Genomic DNA, 17,733 nt, shown 5'->3' with positions numbered 1-17,733 from the left:
GGGACCAATACTGAGTTAGAGAGGGGTGTATATGACAGGATACACACACAAAAACAAACTTTCTTGAGAAACTGTTTCTGATATACTAAAGAAGCCAGTAATTCACCTGATTTCTATAGTTTGCTTCTCCCCTTTTTCTCACAGTCCTACCAAATCTATGAACGTAAACTGCTGCTCTTCTGAAACCATCTGTAAAGCAGACGCCGCCAAACCCACTCTGCTTTTCCCTTAGCTGCTGGTGAAAAGCCTTTCCAGCTAGAAACTGCGAAACACAGTAACAGCTGCTCTCAGACAGGACTCGAGGCGCGGCCAGCGTGGCGGTTTCTGCCTGGTGCGTACCATTATCCCGATGTAGTGCCGGTAATGGAGCGGGAGTGGGCCATCCATTTGCAGGAGATAGTGCTGAGTTTTTAGAAAGCTTTCAAGATACTGCGGGTGGAAAACCATCACCAAGGTGACGTTGTCCAGTCGGCCCAGCGTGGCAAAGGACTCTGCAAACAGTGTGTGCATTGTGGCGTCCTCCTTTCCCACCTGAATTGTCTGATTGGAGAGAAAGAGCAATGAGTGATATGGTCCAAGTACCACTGATAAAACAGCAAATAAATATATTATGACAGCACCCAGAAGCCCCAAGTGAAAGAAATTATACTATAAATCTATTTGTGGTGTTAAATCAGTGCACATAAGGCACATTAAATCCCTGTAATACCTCTCATTTAGGAGATCACAAGTAGTTATATCAGCAAAAGGAGATTTTTGGCTTTAGTCTTTCTCTAATACAACACTGACTTCACATTTTTAACTGTCTCACCTTCACTTTCTTGAATACCCCAGGTTGATCTTAGTTTATTATAACAAAAAGCTAATTGAATCATCACTTTTACTATGTGAAAAAGAGGGAAAGAAATAAAAAGCTAGTTAAGATGGCAAGAAAGAAAAAAGAGAAACTGAAAAAGACTAAAATTCCTAGGAAACCACAGGCACATTACTAACTTCTCCTCTGCTCCAAATTCTCTTACCAGACGATCAGGGGAGAAGCAGCAGGAATGCTCATTCACAGCACTCTGAAGCTCCTCAGATTCTTCAGAGTGGTAGAGTCAGCTCAAGAAAAAGCAATCCCAAAGCAGAGGGGCAGGTACCTTGTGGACCAGTAGGAAATTACATCCGGATGTTCACAAGGAAACAGTATTGGGTTTCTCTCATGCTAGATAGCAGCATGGGAGGGGTCATAACTATTCCAAAGCTCCCCAAGGCTCTCACTGTTCTGTACACTAGAACTGAGGCCAAAGTCTCGGGACTGAATGTAATCACTACTGAAAATGTTTTGCAGATCAGCTGTCCTGAAACCAATGTGGGCTACTACTAAAATGATGTTCCTTAAAAGCATAAAGTTCACTATGTACTTGAAAACACTACCACACCTCCTTCTCAGGGATGAATCTGCTTGGTCCGTGTCCCAGTGGTCTAGGAATTCTTATTCCAAGTTCCTAGAAAAGAAAATTACACCACCTCAGCATTTAGTTATAAACAGCTCTTTAGCTGTGGTTGCAAGAAAGAAAAGAGGTCTCCATTCAGAGCTGGGCTTATTTGGGTACTTGTGGTACTCTTGCACGGGCACTTTTACTAGTACTGTTTGTACAAATGCAAATCATTTTTTTTATACAAGTGCTTTATAATTAGCTGCACTTGTTTACAGCAAACTGCCCCACTCCAGCAACAAAAAGTTCAACAACAAAGGCCCTGTCAACCAAAGAAAACACACACAAATTTATATGCAGGCACACACACACACACACACACAAACACACTACAGCCCGGTTCACAGAAAATTCTGCATAAAGCATATTTTGGCAGGCTGTCCAGGACAAGGAGTTCCGAACATGCCGGCTGCTGTGTGGTTATGCCACTGATACAAAACGAGGCTGCTGTGTGTGTGTACATCCGCAGTTCGCCAGCACACAACACCCTGTGCATCTGTCAGGAAATGAAACAGCTGTAACCCTAATCAGATTTCTTCTTCCCAACCTCAAAGAGCACTTAAACTGCTGAAAGTACCTGATGTACATTTGCATCGGCTTTCTTTTCAAGATAGGATAAAAAGCTATTCACATTTGCAGGGAAGGGGGCGGGGTGGAATTTGCTCCAGCAGAACAGCAGCAGCTACGTCCTTGCACCCACTTGTGTGGATTGTTGCCTTGCAGGTAAGGTGGAGGCTGGATAACCCTGGCAGTTCACTACTTGTTCTCTCCTTCAGCTGGATGAAGCTTTCTGACAGACCTATGGCACCCTGGGCCTTTCCTGCAGCCAAGGAACAAATACACGAAGACTTGGGTGCATTTGTGTCCTGCCCATTGACACTGTTCCCTCTGGAAGATGGGGAGCTGCGTGTTCCAGGGCAGTCTCTCTATTTAGCACAGAGCAGCTCCCTCAGAAGGCACAGCAGGCTCCAGGGGGCAGGTACCACAGCAGGACATGGCCTCGCCTCACACTTTCACACTTGCCCCCCCTGCCATCGCTGCAGGGGCTCCCTGTGCCGTGTGTGTGGCACTCGCTGCAAACCAGCTCTCCTGAGGGGATTACTCCCCAGTGAGCAGCCTGGCTTCCCCAGGAAGGATGGGAATGGCATGGCACTCTTACAGATGGAGGGAGACCTGGGATTAAAGCTGAGGACGGAGCTAAACACTAGGCATTATATAAACAAATGGTTTGGGCTCCTTACCTGTTCCCTCCTTCCCAATCACCTTTTAGAACATGTCCATTGCCTCTGTTCCATAGCCAAACCCGCCCATTTTGTGATGATTCCAACTTCATCCAGGTTCTCAAGCATGTGTAGATGAATAAATACCATGCACTGAACCAGTTCAGGCCACACAGAGCAGAGGGGCACCTTCAGCTGCTTTAGGCCTCAAGAGCAGATGATACTCCAAGAGCTGCTTGCCAAATGGAGTTGTTAACTTCACCACATTTTCCCCACATGGGTAAAGGCTGTTATAAACATGCAGTACTGGTTGCACTCACTACTGCACTTTTTCTCTCTTTAGCTGAGGTTTCTATCTGCAGTACAGAGTTCACTGTACGAGAAGCAATTTTATTAATCAGTTACTGTTTCCTGAACTTTCCCCTAAGATTAAAAAACAGCTTCAGAGAGCTGGAAACAATGACTACAGGCCTAAATGGCAACTACCAAACTGCTCAGACTCCGACAGTCTCCTTAAATCCTAAAGTCAGATGCCTTCACTTCTCAAGTCTTTCTTGGATAAAGTAAGATCAAAGGGCACCTCTTACAAACAGTCTTTTCACTTTTTCCCCTCAGTGCAGCTTATTTCCTGCTATGGGTCCCAACATACACAAGTAAATTTTGCCTGTCAGCCAAGCAATGCCACTTGTAGGATGGAATTTATCAGCATCTTTCTTCAAAACTTCAGCAGAGCTTCTCATCTTGGCTATAACTAAACTAGAGAAACATCTTATAGCCAAACAACGGCAAGCAAAACGAGAGATCATTTAAATTGTAAGCAGCATTTATTTTAGCAGATGTCTGCAGTTTGCCAGATCAAGCCCTCCAAGACAAATACCTTGAAGCTCAATTCTTGAACAAATGTTTTTCAGTCTTTCCTTTTCCCAGAACAGTTAGAGGAAGGAAAAAAATAAAAACAAACCCAGATTTAAGAACCTGAGATCAGTAGACTGCTAGTGTATTTTGCTTCACAATTTAAAACACATCACAATCAGTACACTTCTGTTTTTTAAAGCATACGGAGGTCAAACTTACGATTACACAGCACGTAACAGGCTATATTGCTCAACTATCCAAACCCTCGCTGCAAAATGACTTAAGGGGTTTTAAAACTATTAAATAAGTTGCTTTGTTTTCCATCAGGAGAGGGATCATCTCCCTGATATCAGGGCACCAGCCTAGTACTTGAGAAGCCTGGGGTCAAGGCTCTGTTGTAGCAGAGACGTAACAAAGCATTTGTGAAGATGAGCCGGTTTCCCATCTGCAAATGGGGCTTTCTTCCAGGGGGTGCTCAGAACAACTTGCCATGAGGTGCACACTTAACACAGTCGTGAGAGCTGTGTAAAATCTGACCCATTAGAAGCCTCTTGAAAACTTGTTCTTCAGTTACAAGCTATGGCAGACCTTTCAAAAGCTATCTTCCTCTCTTTTTCAGAAGCAGCATTTAATCAAGTTCTCTTAGTACTTCAGAAACAGCTGTGTGCTTTCAGCATCCCAGCATTTCAAATACTCGATAACACAGTAATAATTCTCGTAACAGTCCTAGTGAGTCTCTCCTTTGTCCTCTACGTATTTCTATGCTTCATGATATCCTTCACTAAACCTCCATCTTCCAAATACACTCAACTCAGGGAGCAACACTCTCCCTCTCAAAGGAAAGACCTGCAGCCTGACCAGACACACCATTACATCTCAATCCTGCACCTTTCTCTTAAAGCACCATCTCACCTGAAGCACCAACAAGCACTTGGTGAAGCAGCTGTGTCTAGGACAAGCAGCAGCTGGAAAAAAGCCTTTGGTATTCCCTTTGGTTATTCCAAAAGTATAAGCAACTTTCATGCAATTCCAGGCCACAGAATTGCACACCAAAGTGACCTACTTGGTGACACATTCTCCGCATCAAACTTCTGGCTCCTTTCCTCCTGTTTGTCAACCTCACCACACCACTTTCATTCAGTCTAGAAACTCTGCAGCTGAATACAGCTCAAAGCTCAGCAGAAAGCCAACCACAACTGAGGCTTTAGGTGCAAATAAATAATAACAATAATAACAATAATGATGACATTGATGCATCAGACGCGCTCCATCTTCAAAGCCAGAACATAAAACTCAGGTGGCTGCTAAGCTGAGCACCAAGGGTGGAACAGATTTCACCCTCAACACCCAGAAGCTGAAGCTAATGGAAGGAGGTGGGCCTTGCTGGGTGGCAATCCACTCCACTGCTCACCTTCCAGATATACCTTGACAGAAAAGCAAGACTTGAGCGACGTAAATGCTGTGTTGACAGAGACAACCTCAAAAGACACAGAAAAGCCTCCTCTTCCCCCTTATGTAATGTAACTTATATTTCTGTACAGCCACTATTATTATTATTTCCATGGGAACAATGCTCATCAGGTACCTCTTTTTTCTCAGTCTACAGAGCCCTCACTACTGCCATATCAGCCCAGCATCACATCTCATGCATTTAGATAATACAAGATTTCTGTGAGGTAGGACAAGTACATTATCTCCCATCCAGGAGAAAAAAAATCCCTGAGAAATGGAAAAGCTATGCGTCTTAGAGAAGCTGCTACAGAAGCTTTGGTGGCTTGAGCTGAGATCTGTCGAGTCACAGGCTAATGCCCTAACCATCAGACTGTGTGCCTGTTCAGAGACTTCTCAGCCAGGAAATGCTTTATGCAAATTTACACCAAGCAGCACTGCAGAGCTGAGACAGAAAAGTTAATGAGACAAGTCTGCAAGCTTAATTACACACTTCCCAGTTACCACTCACTCTGACCAGTCTGGCTCAGTTAGCACATCCAACTCCACAAGGACAACCAGAAGTCTGTACTGCCTGCACATGCATGCTCAGGGAAGACCACTCTAAAGCCTCAAACGTGTAAATTCACACAACTTAGAGCTTTTCTGGATCTTAAAACTGTCAATCCAGCCCAATTTTTAGGTAGCTTTTTTAAGGAACATCATTCCTGTCAAATTTATGTAAAAGCCTGAAATTAAAACAAAACAAAACAAAAAACTGTAATTGTGTAGAAGAGGTTTGTAAATACCTAAAGTACAACAAACATTACCTCTGCTAGTAATAGAACATCATCCACTTTGGTTCTGAATGTCTTTAAAATGTACATAAAAATTAAACTCACCATCTAAGCAGACACCCAGTATCAGAAATTTCACCTAAAACCACTGAAAACAGAACTAAGGTACAAGCCAGGTCACAGAGCCTCTGGAAAAGGAACTCAAGCTACAGTTCTTCCTCCATTGTATGCCTAAAATGCTTTTTCAGATCCTTGTTGGTCCCTCACTAATGGCTCCTTGGAGCTAGAGCTCTGTCCCTTATTACAAAGCCTCTCCCAAAACTCAATGGTAGTTTTGTCCAATGAATCTGGGGACTGTTACCAAACTGCTAATTTTCAGTCATTCAGGATTGATGAGCTATGATCCACAATGCTCACTCAGACTGCTTCCCTGGTGTTAGCACAGTGAGTCATTTTGCTCCCCTCAAGTACAGTCAATACCACTAGCAAGTCTCCCAGACTTGTATCTACCAGAAAGACTTATTTGCATACTTACTTAGGCCTTCTCTAAATGGCAAAGGAACATTTTATCATAGACAAGCCACAGGCAAAGCAAAATTATAATTATCAATTTACTTCACTAAACTGAATTTAAATTAACATCTTTATCTGAATCATCTATGTCCTGATTAAGCACAAAGTGCTGCTAGATTCAAAAAAATTATATGAAAATCACACCCCATAATACAATATAATACAATCTAATGTAATGAACCAGAGAAAGGAAACGAGATTGAGGTGAATTTTTTCGAGGTAACATTTTCCTAGACAATCAGTAATCATTTTATATAATCTAAGTGCTTTCCTACCCAAACGTAGGGTTAAGAAAGGCACAATGAGCTGTGAGTTAAAAACTCTTCAACACAATCTCCCAGTAGAATTAAGTCCTCCAGCATGCCAGTGCTGAAAATTCAGCTTAGTATAATATGATGAGCATTTGAAGCATGGGCATTAAAAAAATACCCATTTAGGGCTTTATAAGCTTACAGGATGAAATGCCCCATAGCATCTAAGTATCCAAGAAGGTTGTGCAGCATTTCCAAAGGAGACCTGGCACTTACCAGTCTAAGAGGCTTCATGCTGCTGCTGCTGTGCTCACTGTGAGCTGTCTGGTTCCTACTTCCCTTTTAAAGGCCACCAAGCAAAACCTCACTCTTGGTGACACTGAGGCTACAAATGGAGTTTGCAGGTTTAGGAAGTTAACAACCAGGACTGGCACAACTGGCCCCACAAGACAAGCTGTCCCCAGGCTGATATATACTCAGCTTAAAAACTGTATTTTCAGTTCTGCTAAATGCAGTAGCTACTGTAGTTTCCATATTGTACAGAAAACTTTTAGGAAGGAGGGCATTAAGATCAAAAGTGGTGATTAAATATGGTTCTTTTCCTACAAACAGAGAAATCCTACATCTTTTCTAAATGTGGGGCTATGCAGAGCTGGCCGTTTTTCCTTTTTTATTTGTTTATTTAATCCTGAAGTAGCTGCAATTGTTGTGGCTTTCCCAAACAAACTGTAATTCACCTTAAAATGACAGAAAAAAAATTATCCTAGAAATGCTCATGTACTTTAATTTTTTGCACTGGTTCCATTTGCTGGGTATGTCAGGCTGTCATTCAGCTGAAACAACAGACATGTCTCCACTTGTACGGATTTAAAGAAGAGGGAACAAGTACTGCCCCTGTTACAAAGCACTTTGTTACACAGACCTACCACTCTTCACTGGAATTAGAGCATGGCAAATGCTGAACTGTTCCTCTTCCATATAGAATGTTATTCTTACATGAATTTAAAGATATAAATTACTTCAATGTCATTATAATTTCTCTGGCTGCCTCAAAGTCCTTTGAAATACTTGATTTTAAAAACATGCCCATCTAGTTTATGTGACTTGATTCAAGACAGAAATCAAGGCCAGGGAGAGTGTGTCCAAGATCACACACCTTGTTCAGAATGGCAGGAATAAAAGCAGACTCCTCTGTCTCCATCGCTAGCACCTCTTCTCTGGTCGCTGTCTACAACTGAGCGGTACAAGCAGGTCCAACTGCAGTGGTCTCAAGGCGCCTGCCTGTGTGCTACCTACTCTTCCTCAGCATGAACAGCTCTTCCTGAAGTGGTTCTGTGACACAACTGCCTACTCCATAACTCAATTTACTTTTGATATGAGCTCACTGAAACTGAGGCTGACTTTCAATGATGAGTGCCTGGGGTTTTTTATATGGCACTTCTGTAATGAAACAGAAAGCATTAAAGGGCAAAGGATTTCAAATGAACGCCTGCAATCTGCCTGCTGTAAACACTATTTAAATACCAATAAATTGGTGACACAGAAGGAAACAGTCTAAATGTGACAGTAACCATTTGAATTACATAGACTTTACTGTGGGATTACGTCAAAGCAAAGCATATACCCATATATACGTATCCATATATATCCATGAAGTACTTGATTAAATCAGAAAAATACAAAACGGGTTCTGCAGCAACCTACGTCAGTTCTAAGGATTTAAAAATTTCCTTTAAAAGAAGAATTTTAACGTGTTGACACCAAGAAATTTACAAGAGGGATCCAAATCAGCAGGTTTATTCCTGCCCCAAATAATGCTCTTGACTTGCATGTTTATAATTACAGCCCGCTCTTCTCCATGAGAAACACAAAACCAGCCTTACTGTTTCAAAAGGATAATCCGAATCTCTGCAAGAACAACGCAAACGCCGGCCAATTCCGAGGCAAAAACCACCCGGACGAGCCCGAGAACTCTGCAGAGGCACCCGGTTACCACCACACACACCGGCGGAGCACAGCCCTCCTGGGGCCAGCGGCATCGCGGAGGACAGCGACAGCATCTGCACCGGCACCGCAGGCAGCAGCGGCTTATCCCGCACCGGCACCGCAGGCAGCAGCTCAACAGGACCTGCGAACCCTCGAACGACACCCTGGGAGCGAGGAGCCCGCAGGGAAACGCCGCTGCTGCCGCCGCAGTCCCGCGATGATCCGCATGGGACAGCCCGGACCCCCGCCCCTCCTTCCAGCAGCGATTTCTCTGGGGGATGCGCTCGGGGAGAGAGACCCCCGCCCCTGGGAGAGACGGCGGGGGCACCCCGGCCGCCCGCGAGTACCTGGTGCTGCCGGCCCGGGCTCGCCACGGTCCGGACGGCGCTGCGGGGCCGGGGCCGGGCTCTCCGCTCTCGCAGCCCCGCCGCACTCTGCCCGGCGCCGCCGGGGCGGTGCCAGCCCGGGCCCGCCCGCCCGGCGCAGGGGCGGAGCGCGGCCGGGGCTGCCGCGCCGGGGACCGGCGCTCGCCGCGACTGCTCCGTGTGCCCGGGAGTGGCCGCAAATGCCCCGTCCGGTCCACCCCGGCCCGGCAGGACAGCCTAAAGCCCTGGACCCCTCGGCTCCCTTCCGCTCTCCTCGCCGGCACAGAGACGCTCCTTGGACAATGTTTTCCGCCCCCCTCCCCTGTTCCTTGTGCAAGAGTTTCTACCTTCTTTTTAAGCAACAAAATAATTACGGCTTTAAAACCGAGAAATCGCAGGAGGTTCACATTTTGCAGATATTTGTGTGACTAAGTGTGCTGCTGCTGCTGCTGCAGAAATCTGGCCTCCTGCCTATTCCCAAGATCATGACAGTCCTGGGCAAACATATGTTTTGCAATCGTATCAGCAAAACACTCGGCCTTTGTTTGCAGCAGGCTGTGCTGCGCCTGCCGACCCCCCAGGGCTGGAAACTCTGCCAGATGCCTTGCATCTCCCACCTCTTTCGGTCTGGGATTTTATGTCATCAATTATTTCAAAAGAAACAAGTCCCTGAGCTGGCCCATGTGAGTTTTACTTCTTTTTTCCTCCACAACAATATAAGATCTATAAAGCTATATTCTGTTAGATAGTTTTCCTTCAAATAATTTGAATTAAAATAAAATATGGTAGAGTCTAAGAAGAGATCTGTTTGCAGTTTTCATGGGAGAAGGGCCAGGACAGCTCTGAACCCCTAAACTTACTCACTTGGGGGAGGACGGCTTCTGCCTACAATTCAGGCTGTGCCATTTTAAGCTGTACCAAGTTATCTTAACAACTAAGCAGGGAAATTCCATGACACTGAACTTTACACTTCTGTTGAATGTAAAACTGAACACTGCAAAATTGCTCACAGGTTGTTCCTGTTACCAAACGTAGCAGCTAAATGCAGAAAACATTGAGGACAGTGCTATCAGGGGAATATGGCAACATGACACAAGACAGCAGCTCTGCACATCTCTAATTCTTGAGCCTTAAAGGCTTTCTTTCCTCTCTGGTTTTCAAGTACCACTACGCCTCTGGGTCATGCAATTAACACTGGAGAACCAAGAGATACTCTACTGCTGAAGGTTTAGCAGCAGTTAAAAGGTTAAATTACCTAGAGATGCCCAAGTACCACAGCTCCATCCTTATTTGGGGCCTTGGCTTGAAACTGGTTTCTCCAAAAGAAACTGAGTGTCCTTACCTACTTGCACTTTATAAAATGGTCAACAGAACCATGGAGAAAGAATAATGCAATACTGGCAAGGAAGATTACACTTTGTGAGCTAATAATATAAACTAATGAAGAACAGTGTTTAATTCCCACTGCTTACTTCCTTACTTCAGGCCAAGGTATAACAAAAAGGTGGCATGGGCTCCTCTTTCAACACAGGCAAAGAACTGGCTTGTGCTCAGAAAAACTATTGAAAGGGAGAGTAATTACCTGAAAGCTGAAATGCAAGAAGATACCTCATCATAAGAAGTCTCCCTGGATGGCAGACGAATGGTCATCCGCTTCAATGAATTTGTTAATACCCTTGGAAGAAGGGGTGGGGGTTTTGTCCCACTGTGGTCATTTGTACTACCTGGGTATTTGTGAGGGAGCCTGTTTATATTAACAGTTATTCCTATACAAAAACCTTGGCAGATACAGATTCTTTTCTGGCGTTGTCCAAGGGAAATCCTCTCTCTTTAAACAACCAACTCAACAGCAGAAGGTAGGAAACTGTATCGTGTTCTTTGCTTTTTCTGTCAGGAGAGATGGAGGCAGTGACAGCATGTCAGAAAAACTGTGTACAAAGGGGAAGAGGAAGTTGCACAGCCACAGCAAACAAATAATAATGGACTTAAAAGCTCTCCCATATGGCCAGAGTACACAAGCCCTGCTTAGGCCCCAGGTATGCCTCTGCCTTAGCAGAATCCCATCACTCCAGCTTGCTGCAAGCTCTTTCTCCATCCCAGCCCTCACACAAGTATTTCCAAAGTGCAACTCCTCCAAATTAAAGAGCCCCCACAAACCTGAGCCCCCTGCTCATCTATAAACCAGTACACAATTGCAGACTGAAATGATTCCTATTTGTGAGCTGGTATGACCAATTACATGAGCAATTTCGTAAGAGAATACGGCACAGAGCTCACTTGGGTAGTGATGTGTGCAAACCACAGTGCAGCCAGGGAACATGGGGACAGATCCATGGCTTGGTTTGCATAACTGGAGAGTTCCCCTGGGGAAACACAACAGTGTGTTTGACCATGTATTGATGCAAGTAAACAGAGTGAAATGTTCCTATGGGAAAACACAACGACAGATGTTTAACATGAAAATATCGATAGATACTGAGTTCCTTTCACCCAGAAAGAGTGCATGAGATATACTCAAAGCAAAGACCACCTAAACCATGGAAGTGTACTCCTTCATAGCAAGCACATCCAGAGAAGTTGGCATTTAACATCTGTGCACTCTCAGTTATCAGAAATGCAATTTTTCCTTATTGCTACATTTAAAGAAAAGTGCTGGGGAAGCTGAAATGAGACCAACCAGCTACAGTGTGAAAAGCCTGATCCTGCAAACAAAAATGTCTGCACTTCTCTGCTTTAAGTTGAAATAGTTCTGTTTCAGTCCAATAGGGCAACTTTTTGAGTCAAGTTCAGCACAAACATATGACTCCAAAGAACTGGCAAACCTAGATCTTAAATTCTTTCCACAGAAAAGCCATCCAGGCAGGAGTACTTGAAATGCCTGTTACTGCAATGCCCTGGACATCAAATTAGTATCTCAGAGAATGATCAGATGATTCTTTCCCAGGAACATTTACAAGTAAAACCAGGTGATTCTTTGGGGCTCTGAGCTGATTTGTATTGGTTTTAGCTCCATCTGATATGGTGCCTTAATGAAGTCATGAGTGTTTCAGTAGCCACTAAGCAGCCCCACACTGGCCACTGTGAACATTTCCCTGTGGATTCCTCTTGTTCCTTGCTGTCCATAGCCACTACCCTTTTCATAACAAATTTCATATGTGTCTATTAATCTCTTCTATCCCTTGATTATACATTTGTTATTTCTCAAACAGCAAAAATCTTTATCATGATAACAATTTGGCACAGCAACCAAACCATTCATTACAGTGATGAAAGAATTTAAATTAAATAGAAGAACATACCATTGTAGCATGCAAGTAAAAAAAAAAAATGCCAGTATTTGAAAGCATTCCTCTTGATTTAACCTTAATCTGATTGTCAGGCTTTAAAAAATCATTCTATTATTAGAATTGGTAAACAGTTCTAGGGAGGAGAATAAACTGTATTCTTTGTACAATCTAAATTCTTGCTGTATGTGTCAAAAAGGATCAACCCTTTAGGAATGTCACTACACCTGATACTTTTATAATAATAACAAAAACAAGTTGATTATTAGAATGGAGGGCTGACAATTGGTCACATCAGGAGATAAGTTTAGATCAATATACAGAAGCTTTCCTTCTGTAGTCTTTAGGATTGTAAGGTTAGCTAAGACTGAACATTTTACCCTATTTATACATTAGATTTATTGCCTTTTCTTCAAACCTTATCTGTCCTTGACATGCTGTTTTTCTATTTCTAGACCCTGCTTAAATGCTGCTTTCTTACTGGCCACATCTTCAGCATTAATGGGCAAATGACTTGGAAGTGACCATGCGTGGTGGTGGATTTTTGGTAAGTTGTGGTTTGCTCCTGTTACTCCCCCAGTGTCTGGTTTAGTTTGGTTTTTACCCCAGGTTTTCCCCACCCCTGTCCCTTTGTCCCCTCTCCTGACCCTTCCCTGTGTTAACCTGGGGCCAATCCCCCGGTTTAAATGTTAGCGCAGGACCCTGTCCTGGCGCTCTCTCCTATAGCACCTCTGTAAGAGAGAGCCTTCTCTGACCCTTGCTTCGAACCTGGACATCCAGGACGTCCAGGACCAGAAGAGCAGAAAGCAGCTCTGCTCTCTACCCTAATCTGCACTGTTTGCAGACCAAGGACAGCCACTCCTGACCAGCATGGCCGGGGGACAGAGCTAGCCGTCAGTCATGCTGGTTTGTGAGCAATTATAAATCAGGTCACTCCTAGCCCACTGTATTTTCCACCAAAGACACCATCTTTTCTCTCAGAGCTGCAAGAGGCTGTGAGACTCCTTTGTTTCACCTGAGCTGTTCCCATAGTTGACTGACTTGAACTCACCAAGCTGCAAGAACTTGAACTCACCAAGCTGCAAGAACTCCAGTGGTTTTGTTTCCTGAACTATTTGGTTCATCACTTAGGACTCTTACTACCCTCAAAGAGTCCTTCTGGTAATTTCTGCCTTTAAGATTTCTACAGCTCACTCCCACCTCTAAACCACAAGTTGTTTTGTTTTTAATGTCAGCACAGCTTGTCCAAATTTAACATTCTGTTCTGCAGTTATTAGGTAGCAGAAGTACAAAGTTTAATTTAGGGAGCTATAAGAAGTTTAGATCTTGAGATTATTCATGCTTTGGCAGGGACACGAAAACAGAACTCTGGTTTCTAAGACTACTGCAAATAGGTAGATTAAAGATGCATATCTAAAGCTTAAAAGATTGAAAGTGTCTTACCAGATTATCCTTCCCCTTTTTTATGAGGGTATGCAGCTCTTCCCAGGCTGATAGAGAGCAGCTAAACTACAGAAGTTGGCTGGCTGTGGGTCCTGCTGCTGCTGTTCTGAGTTGGCTCCAGACTCACGCACTATAGAAGGTTAACAATTCCCCCCAGACCCAACTCTCCCAAAATCAAAGTCTGTGCCAGCTGGTTTCAAAGCTCACCTTGGTATCTCACAGGTAACTTCTGAACTTTTGATGCTACTAGAGGGTGTATAGAGAGGGGATTGGCTGTCCAGCTGCAGATTGTCAGCACTCCCTGGGGAATGGAACATCTGCGGGCTGCCAGTCACACTGCAGTCTCTCAGTAGTAAATAAGAATTAAGGTTAAACAAAACTAGTTTAACCTTAATAAAAGAGTGTATTTGGAGTTCAGACAAGAAAAATAAAACTTAGCTCACAGCTGTCTAGAACTGGTTTGGCCCAAACAGGTCACCTCTCTTTCCTTTAGTAGCAAACTGCTGGGTCACACCAATGCCAAACATATTTCACAGTTCCTTGGAGCTGGGATACGTTCTACCATCTTATACTGGTGTCCCTTCTCCCCAAGACGAATACTGAACAGGGGTGAATATCATGTGTCCACTGAGGGAAGATTCACCCTTGGGAACTTCCTAATCCTCATGACTGATTCAGTGAAGAGCAATGAGACAATTCAGTACCTTACTTGCTATGCTGCCTGGAATGCTGCCTGACCCTGCCTCACCACTATCATGTAAAGATGCTCTTGGAAGGCCTGTCCTACACGGATGGAAGTGTCCCTATCACTCACTGAGCAATCAACTGCCAACAAACCTTTTACACAATGCAAACATATGACTTCAAAGCAAGGGAAGGCCAGCTGAATCATCTCTGTCAGTTTAAGGCTTCGGTTTTAGTTTCTTTTAACTGCATTTAACCTCAGAAATAGTCTTTATAAGAAAACAGAAGAAAAACCAGCAAAATGCATCTCATTACTAGCTTCAGACAGAAATAAGACACAACAGCAAACACACGGGGAAAAAGAAAAGGCCCTTAGGAGTACTGGAGTGTTACACTTGGCTTACTGGAATTGGCTGAGACCATGACAGCAAGTGACCCAGGGCTGCATTGCTGTGAGGTTACAGCGAGTGTGCAGGAAATGCTGTGCAAGTGTCCTGTAAAGAAGTTGCATCTAAAACCTGCTCTCATATTCTGGAACATACAGACGTGTAATCCAGAAGCGCATCTTACCGGAGGCTTTTTGCTGTCTTTACTCCTAGGGGCCCAAGTATGTTTCTAGAAAATTGCTTCTTACTCTTAGGTTACAAACATACAAAATATGTACAAAATAGGTACAACATACAAAAAAGTTACTTTTGCAGAGCCTTCACCAAGGAACAAACTGGAAATCTATAAAATGCTTTGTCAAGAAGTCAAGTCAACCCTTAATCTTATATTCACACTGCATTCAAAAACTAAGATTTTTGTGTGTGTGTGCTTTCTCTTTTTGTGAGTGTGTGTTTTCATTTTGTTTTTAAATCAATTCAATGTTTTCCCCACAAAACCACAAGTAACAAGAATGGAATATGACAAAATGTCATGCCATTTAGTGTACCTCAAGACCCAGCTATTTATCTGTAGCTTGATTTTACAATGAGATAAATGAAGTGAAATAGTACTAAACTAATAATGTGAATTACTGCTAGAGATTCAGGGACCCTTCTGTCAGTAACTGCACTTTGGGGAACTGTTTTGTAGCTTTCTTCTCGCCCTTGCCACTTTCAGGCACATGGTCAGAGTGCCTAAGAGCAGCAGCCAGGGGGAAAAAAAAAGATAAATCAGTTCTTTTATTTTTGGTTTTCACAGTCTATTTGTGTCCCACATAACGCACATTATTTTTTGGAGTCTGTGAATTTTGGAAAAACATCACAATTTTTTATTAGGAAAAAAATCCAAATAGCCATAAAGCTGTATTCCCCTTGCATTGTCTGTAATGACCTATCTTGTCAGGTGGGTTGCAAGTTCCTCTCTTGAATGTCTCCTTATTTACCTAATATATGGGGCCAAGTAAATACTATCATATAGGATTTATCAACCCCTTTAGAACAGTATCTTGGCAAAAAGTTAAGTACAAAAGTAAACAGCATCATCATAGAAGAGCAACCCACATCATTGGTTTAATTATAGCCATTAAGAAAACAGATCATCCTCTAGGTACTATTCAACAACCGATGACTGTAAGTTAAGATAACACCAGATCTGTCATTTTCATATCAGATCTGTTTCTTTTTGCTTTTCTACTCAGAGACAAACCCATTAAGACCTCTGCATGATGAGAACCATAAAAAATGCCCAGATGAATCACGTATTTCTTCTCATTATTGGCAATTTTTATTTGTATTATGTTTAAATTCAGACAGCACTGTGACCTTCACTCTTCCCATTTTCAGAAGATATAGCTAAGATTTTTGAAACAAATAATTTTTTTGGCCTTTGCTTTCTAAATCAGAAGAACTGAGAAAAGCACTGCTTTCCTGCTGATACAACCCCAAAGCCTGTCTCCTGGTCAGGAATCGATATAATTTCCTACAGTGGGTCGCACTATGTTGTCACTTGCAGCAATATGCCGTTTCTTCCTCTTACAGCGAGTTAAGAGGTCACTGACCCTCACTGGGGGTACACAGCAGGGAGCAGAAGCCACCCCTGCCCTGTGGCCAGCGCCAGCCAACACCCGCTCTGATGAGCCCAGCAAACTGCAGTGCCCCTGCCAACACGTGCTTCAAGGACACGGTACACGTGCCCCTGTTTAACACAGCACAACTTCTGCATCCTTCTAAATCCTGGATAACTTCAGAGCTTGGAGAGCTCCCTCAAGGGCCCTGGGACAAACTGGCCTGGCACCAAGCTCCTGCAGGAATATCCTCCTACTGCCACCGCCACCTTGGCACCTTTCCACCGGCCACAAAGGCTTTGGGTCCCTGCAGGACAACTGTAAAGTCACAGGAGATTTCTGCAACTGAGCTGCTCAGGATCTGAATAAACCCAGAGACTCTTCTGGACTTTGTAACATTGCTGTCTGCAATAATGTCATCTAAACCATGCGACTGTTAGTACCTTCCCCCATCTGCCTTCTCAAAAGCGTATTTCGTAGGGCAACTAAGTCGAAACAGGCTTGAAACCAACTGTAGCACTTTCTGTTCAAATACTGTTATCTTTTTTTCCCCCCTCTTTTTTTTTTTTTTTTTTTTTTTTTTTTTTTTTTTTTTTTAAGTTAACCAAAGTACTGGAACTTAGCCTTAAATCCACCGTTTGTTACAATCATAATTTTAAATCAATCCCTTGCTCTTGTGAGAGAGGAAAGGCCACCTACCACTGCCTACCTACCTACTTTCTACACAGCATTTTAAAGCCATGATAGATTCTGCTAAAGTCCTGGGAAAGGCCAGCACTGACTGTGTAGCCCCTCAGACTCAACACATGCTGAAACCACACACAAAATACGTACAGCAGATGTGCTGTAGGAGACACAACGCTCTCAGTTTTCCTTATCAGAATCAGTATCTTGTAATCAAGCTACCATTGAAGCCTGAATAATAGCAATTTTCAAATGTAAAGTAAGTACAGAAAGAACAAGTAAGTAAATGAAAATGCACACATACTGTACTAAACATACACAATTTTACTAAGATAGGATTAAAATAGGAGCTGATAAATCTGGATATGAAGCTGTAAGTGTTCAAACACCTTCTCATTTTGTCAATATATCTACAAATCCATACCTGTCCCTCTGTTCCTCACCAGCGTGATGACAACTGCCCTCTGGACACTCAGCAGGGATTCCAAACCAGCAAAAGAGAGCAGAAAACTCAGGAAGAACTGGACCACATTTTCACTACTGATGAAGATGCACCAATAATCACTGAAGCCTGTAAACTAAAATGTTAGCAAAAAACTCTGGTTCATTTGCTAACTTGCCTCTATTACTAACAACGGCACAGAGGATGATTTCTCTTTATCAGGCTGTCATTTGTCATCTTCCTGAGAAGTCCT

The 17,733-nt window shown here is 43.3% G+C and overlaps 1 protein-coding gene across 2 annotated transcripts in view; it reads right to left on the bottom strand.

Annotated features, from left to right (window-relative positions):
* The window catches only part of SESN1 (sestrin 1), a 79,019-nt gene that overhangs the window by 7,781 nt on the left and 53,505 nt on the right, over window positions 1-17,733 (bottom strand). The window contains exons 1-3 of one of the 2 annotated variants that reach the window (XM_040060305.2): window positions 8,486-8,904; window positions 1,422-1,487; window positions 340-540 (exon numbers count right to left, since the gene is read on the bottom strand). In XM_040060305.2, the coding sequence (XP_039916239.1) occupies window positions 340-540; window positions 1,422-1,487; window positions 8,486-8,662 (444 nt within the window). In that variant the 5' untranslated portion in view covers window positions 8,663-8,904. Of the gene's footprint in view, window positions 1-339; window positions 541-1,421; window positions 1,488-8,485; window positions 8,905-17,733 lie in introns of those variants that run through there. The other variant, XM_040060304.2, reaches the window with a different exon arrangement.

This window comes from Hirundo rustica, chromosome 3 (genome assembly GCF_015227805.2).
Source record: "Hirundo rustica isolate bHirRus1 chromosome 3, bHirRus1.pri.v3, whole genome shotgun sequence".
NCBI lineage: Eukaryota > Metazoa > Chordata > Aves > Passeriformes > Hirundinidae > Hirundo > Hirundo rustica.
The sequence above is the reverse complement of the archived record's forward strand: the minus strand, read 5'-3'. Positions and strand labels throughout refer to the sequence as shown.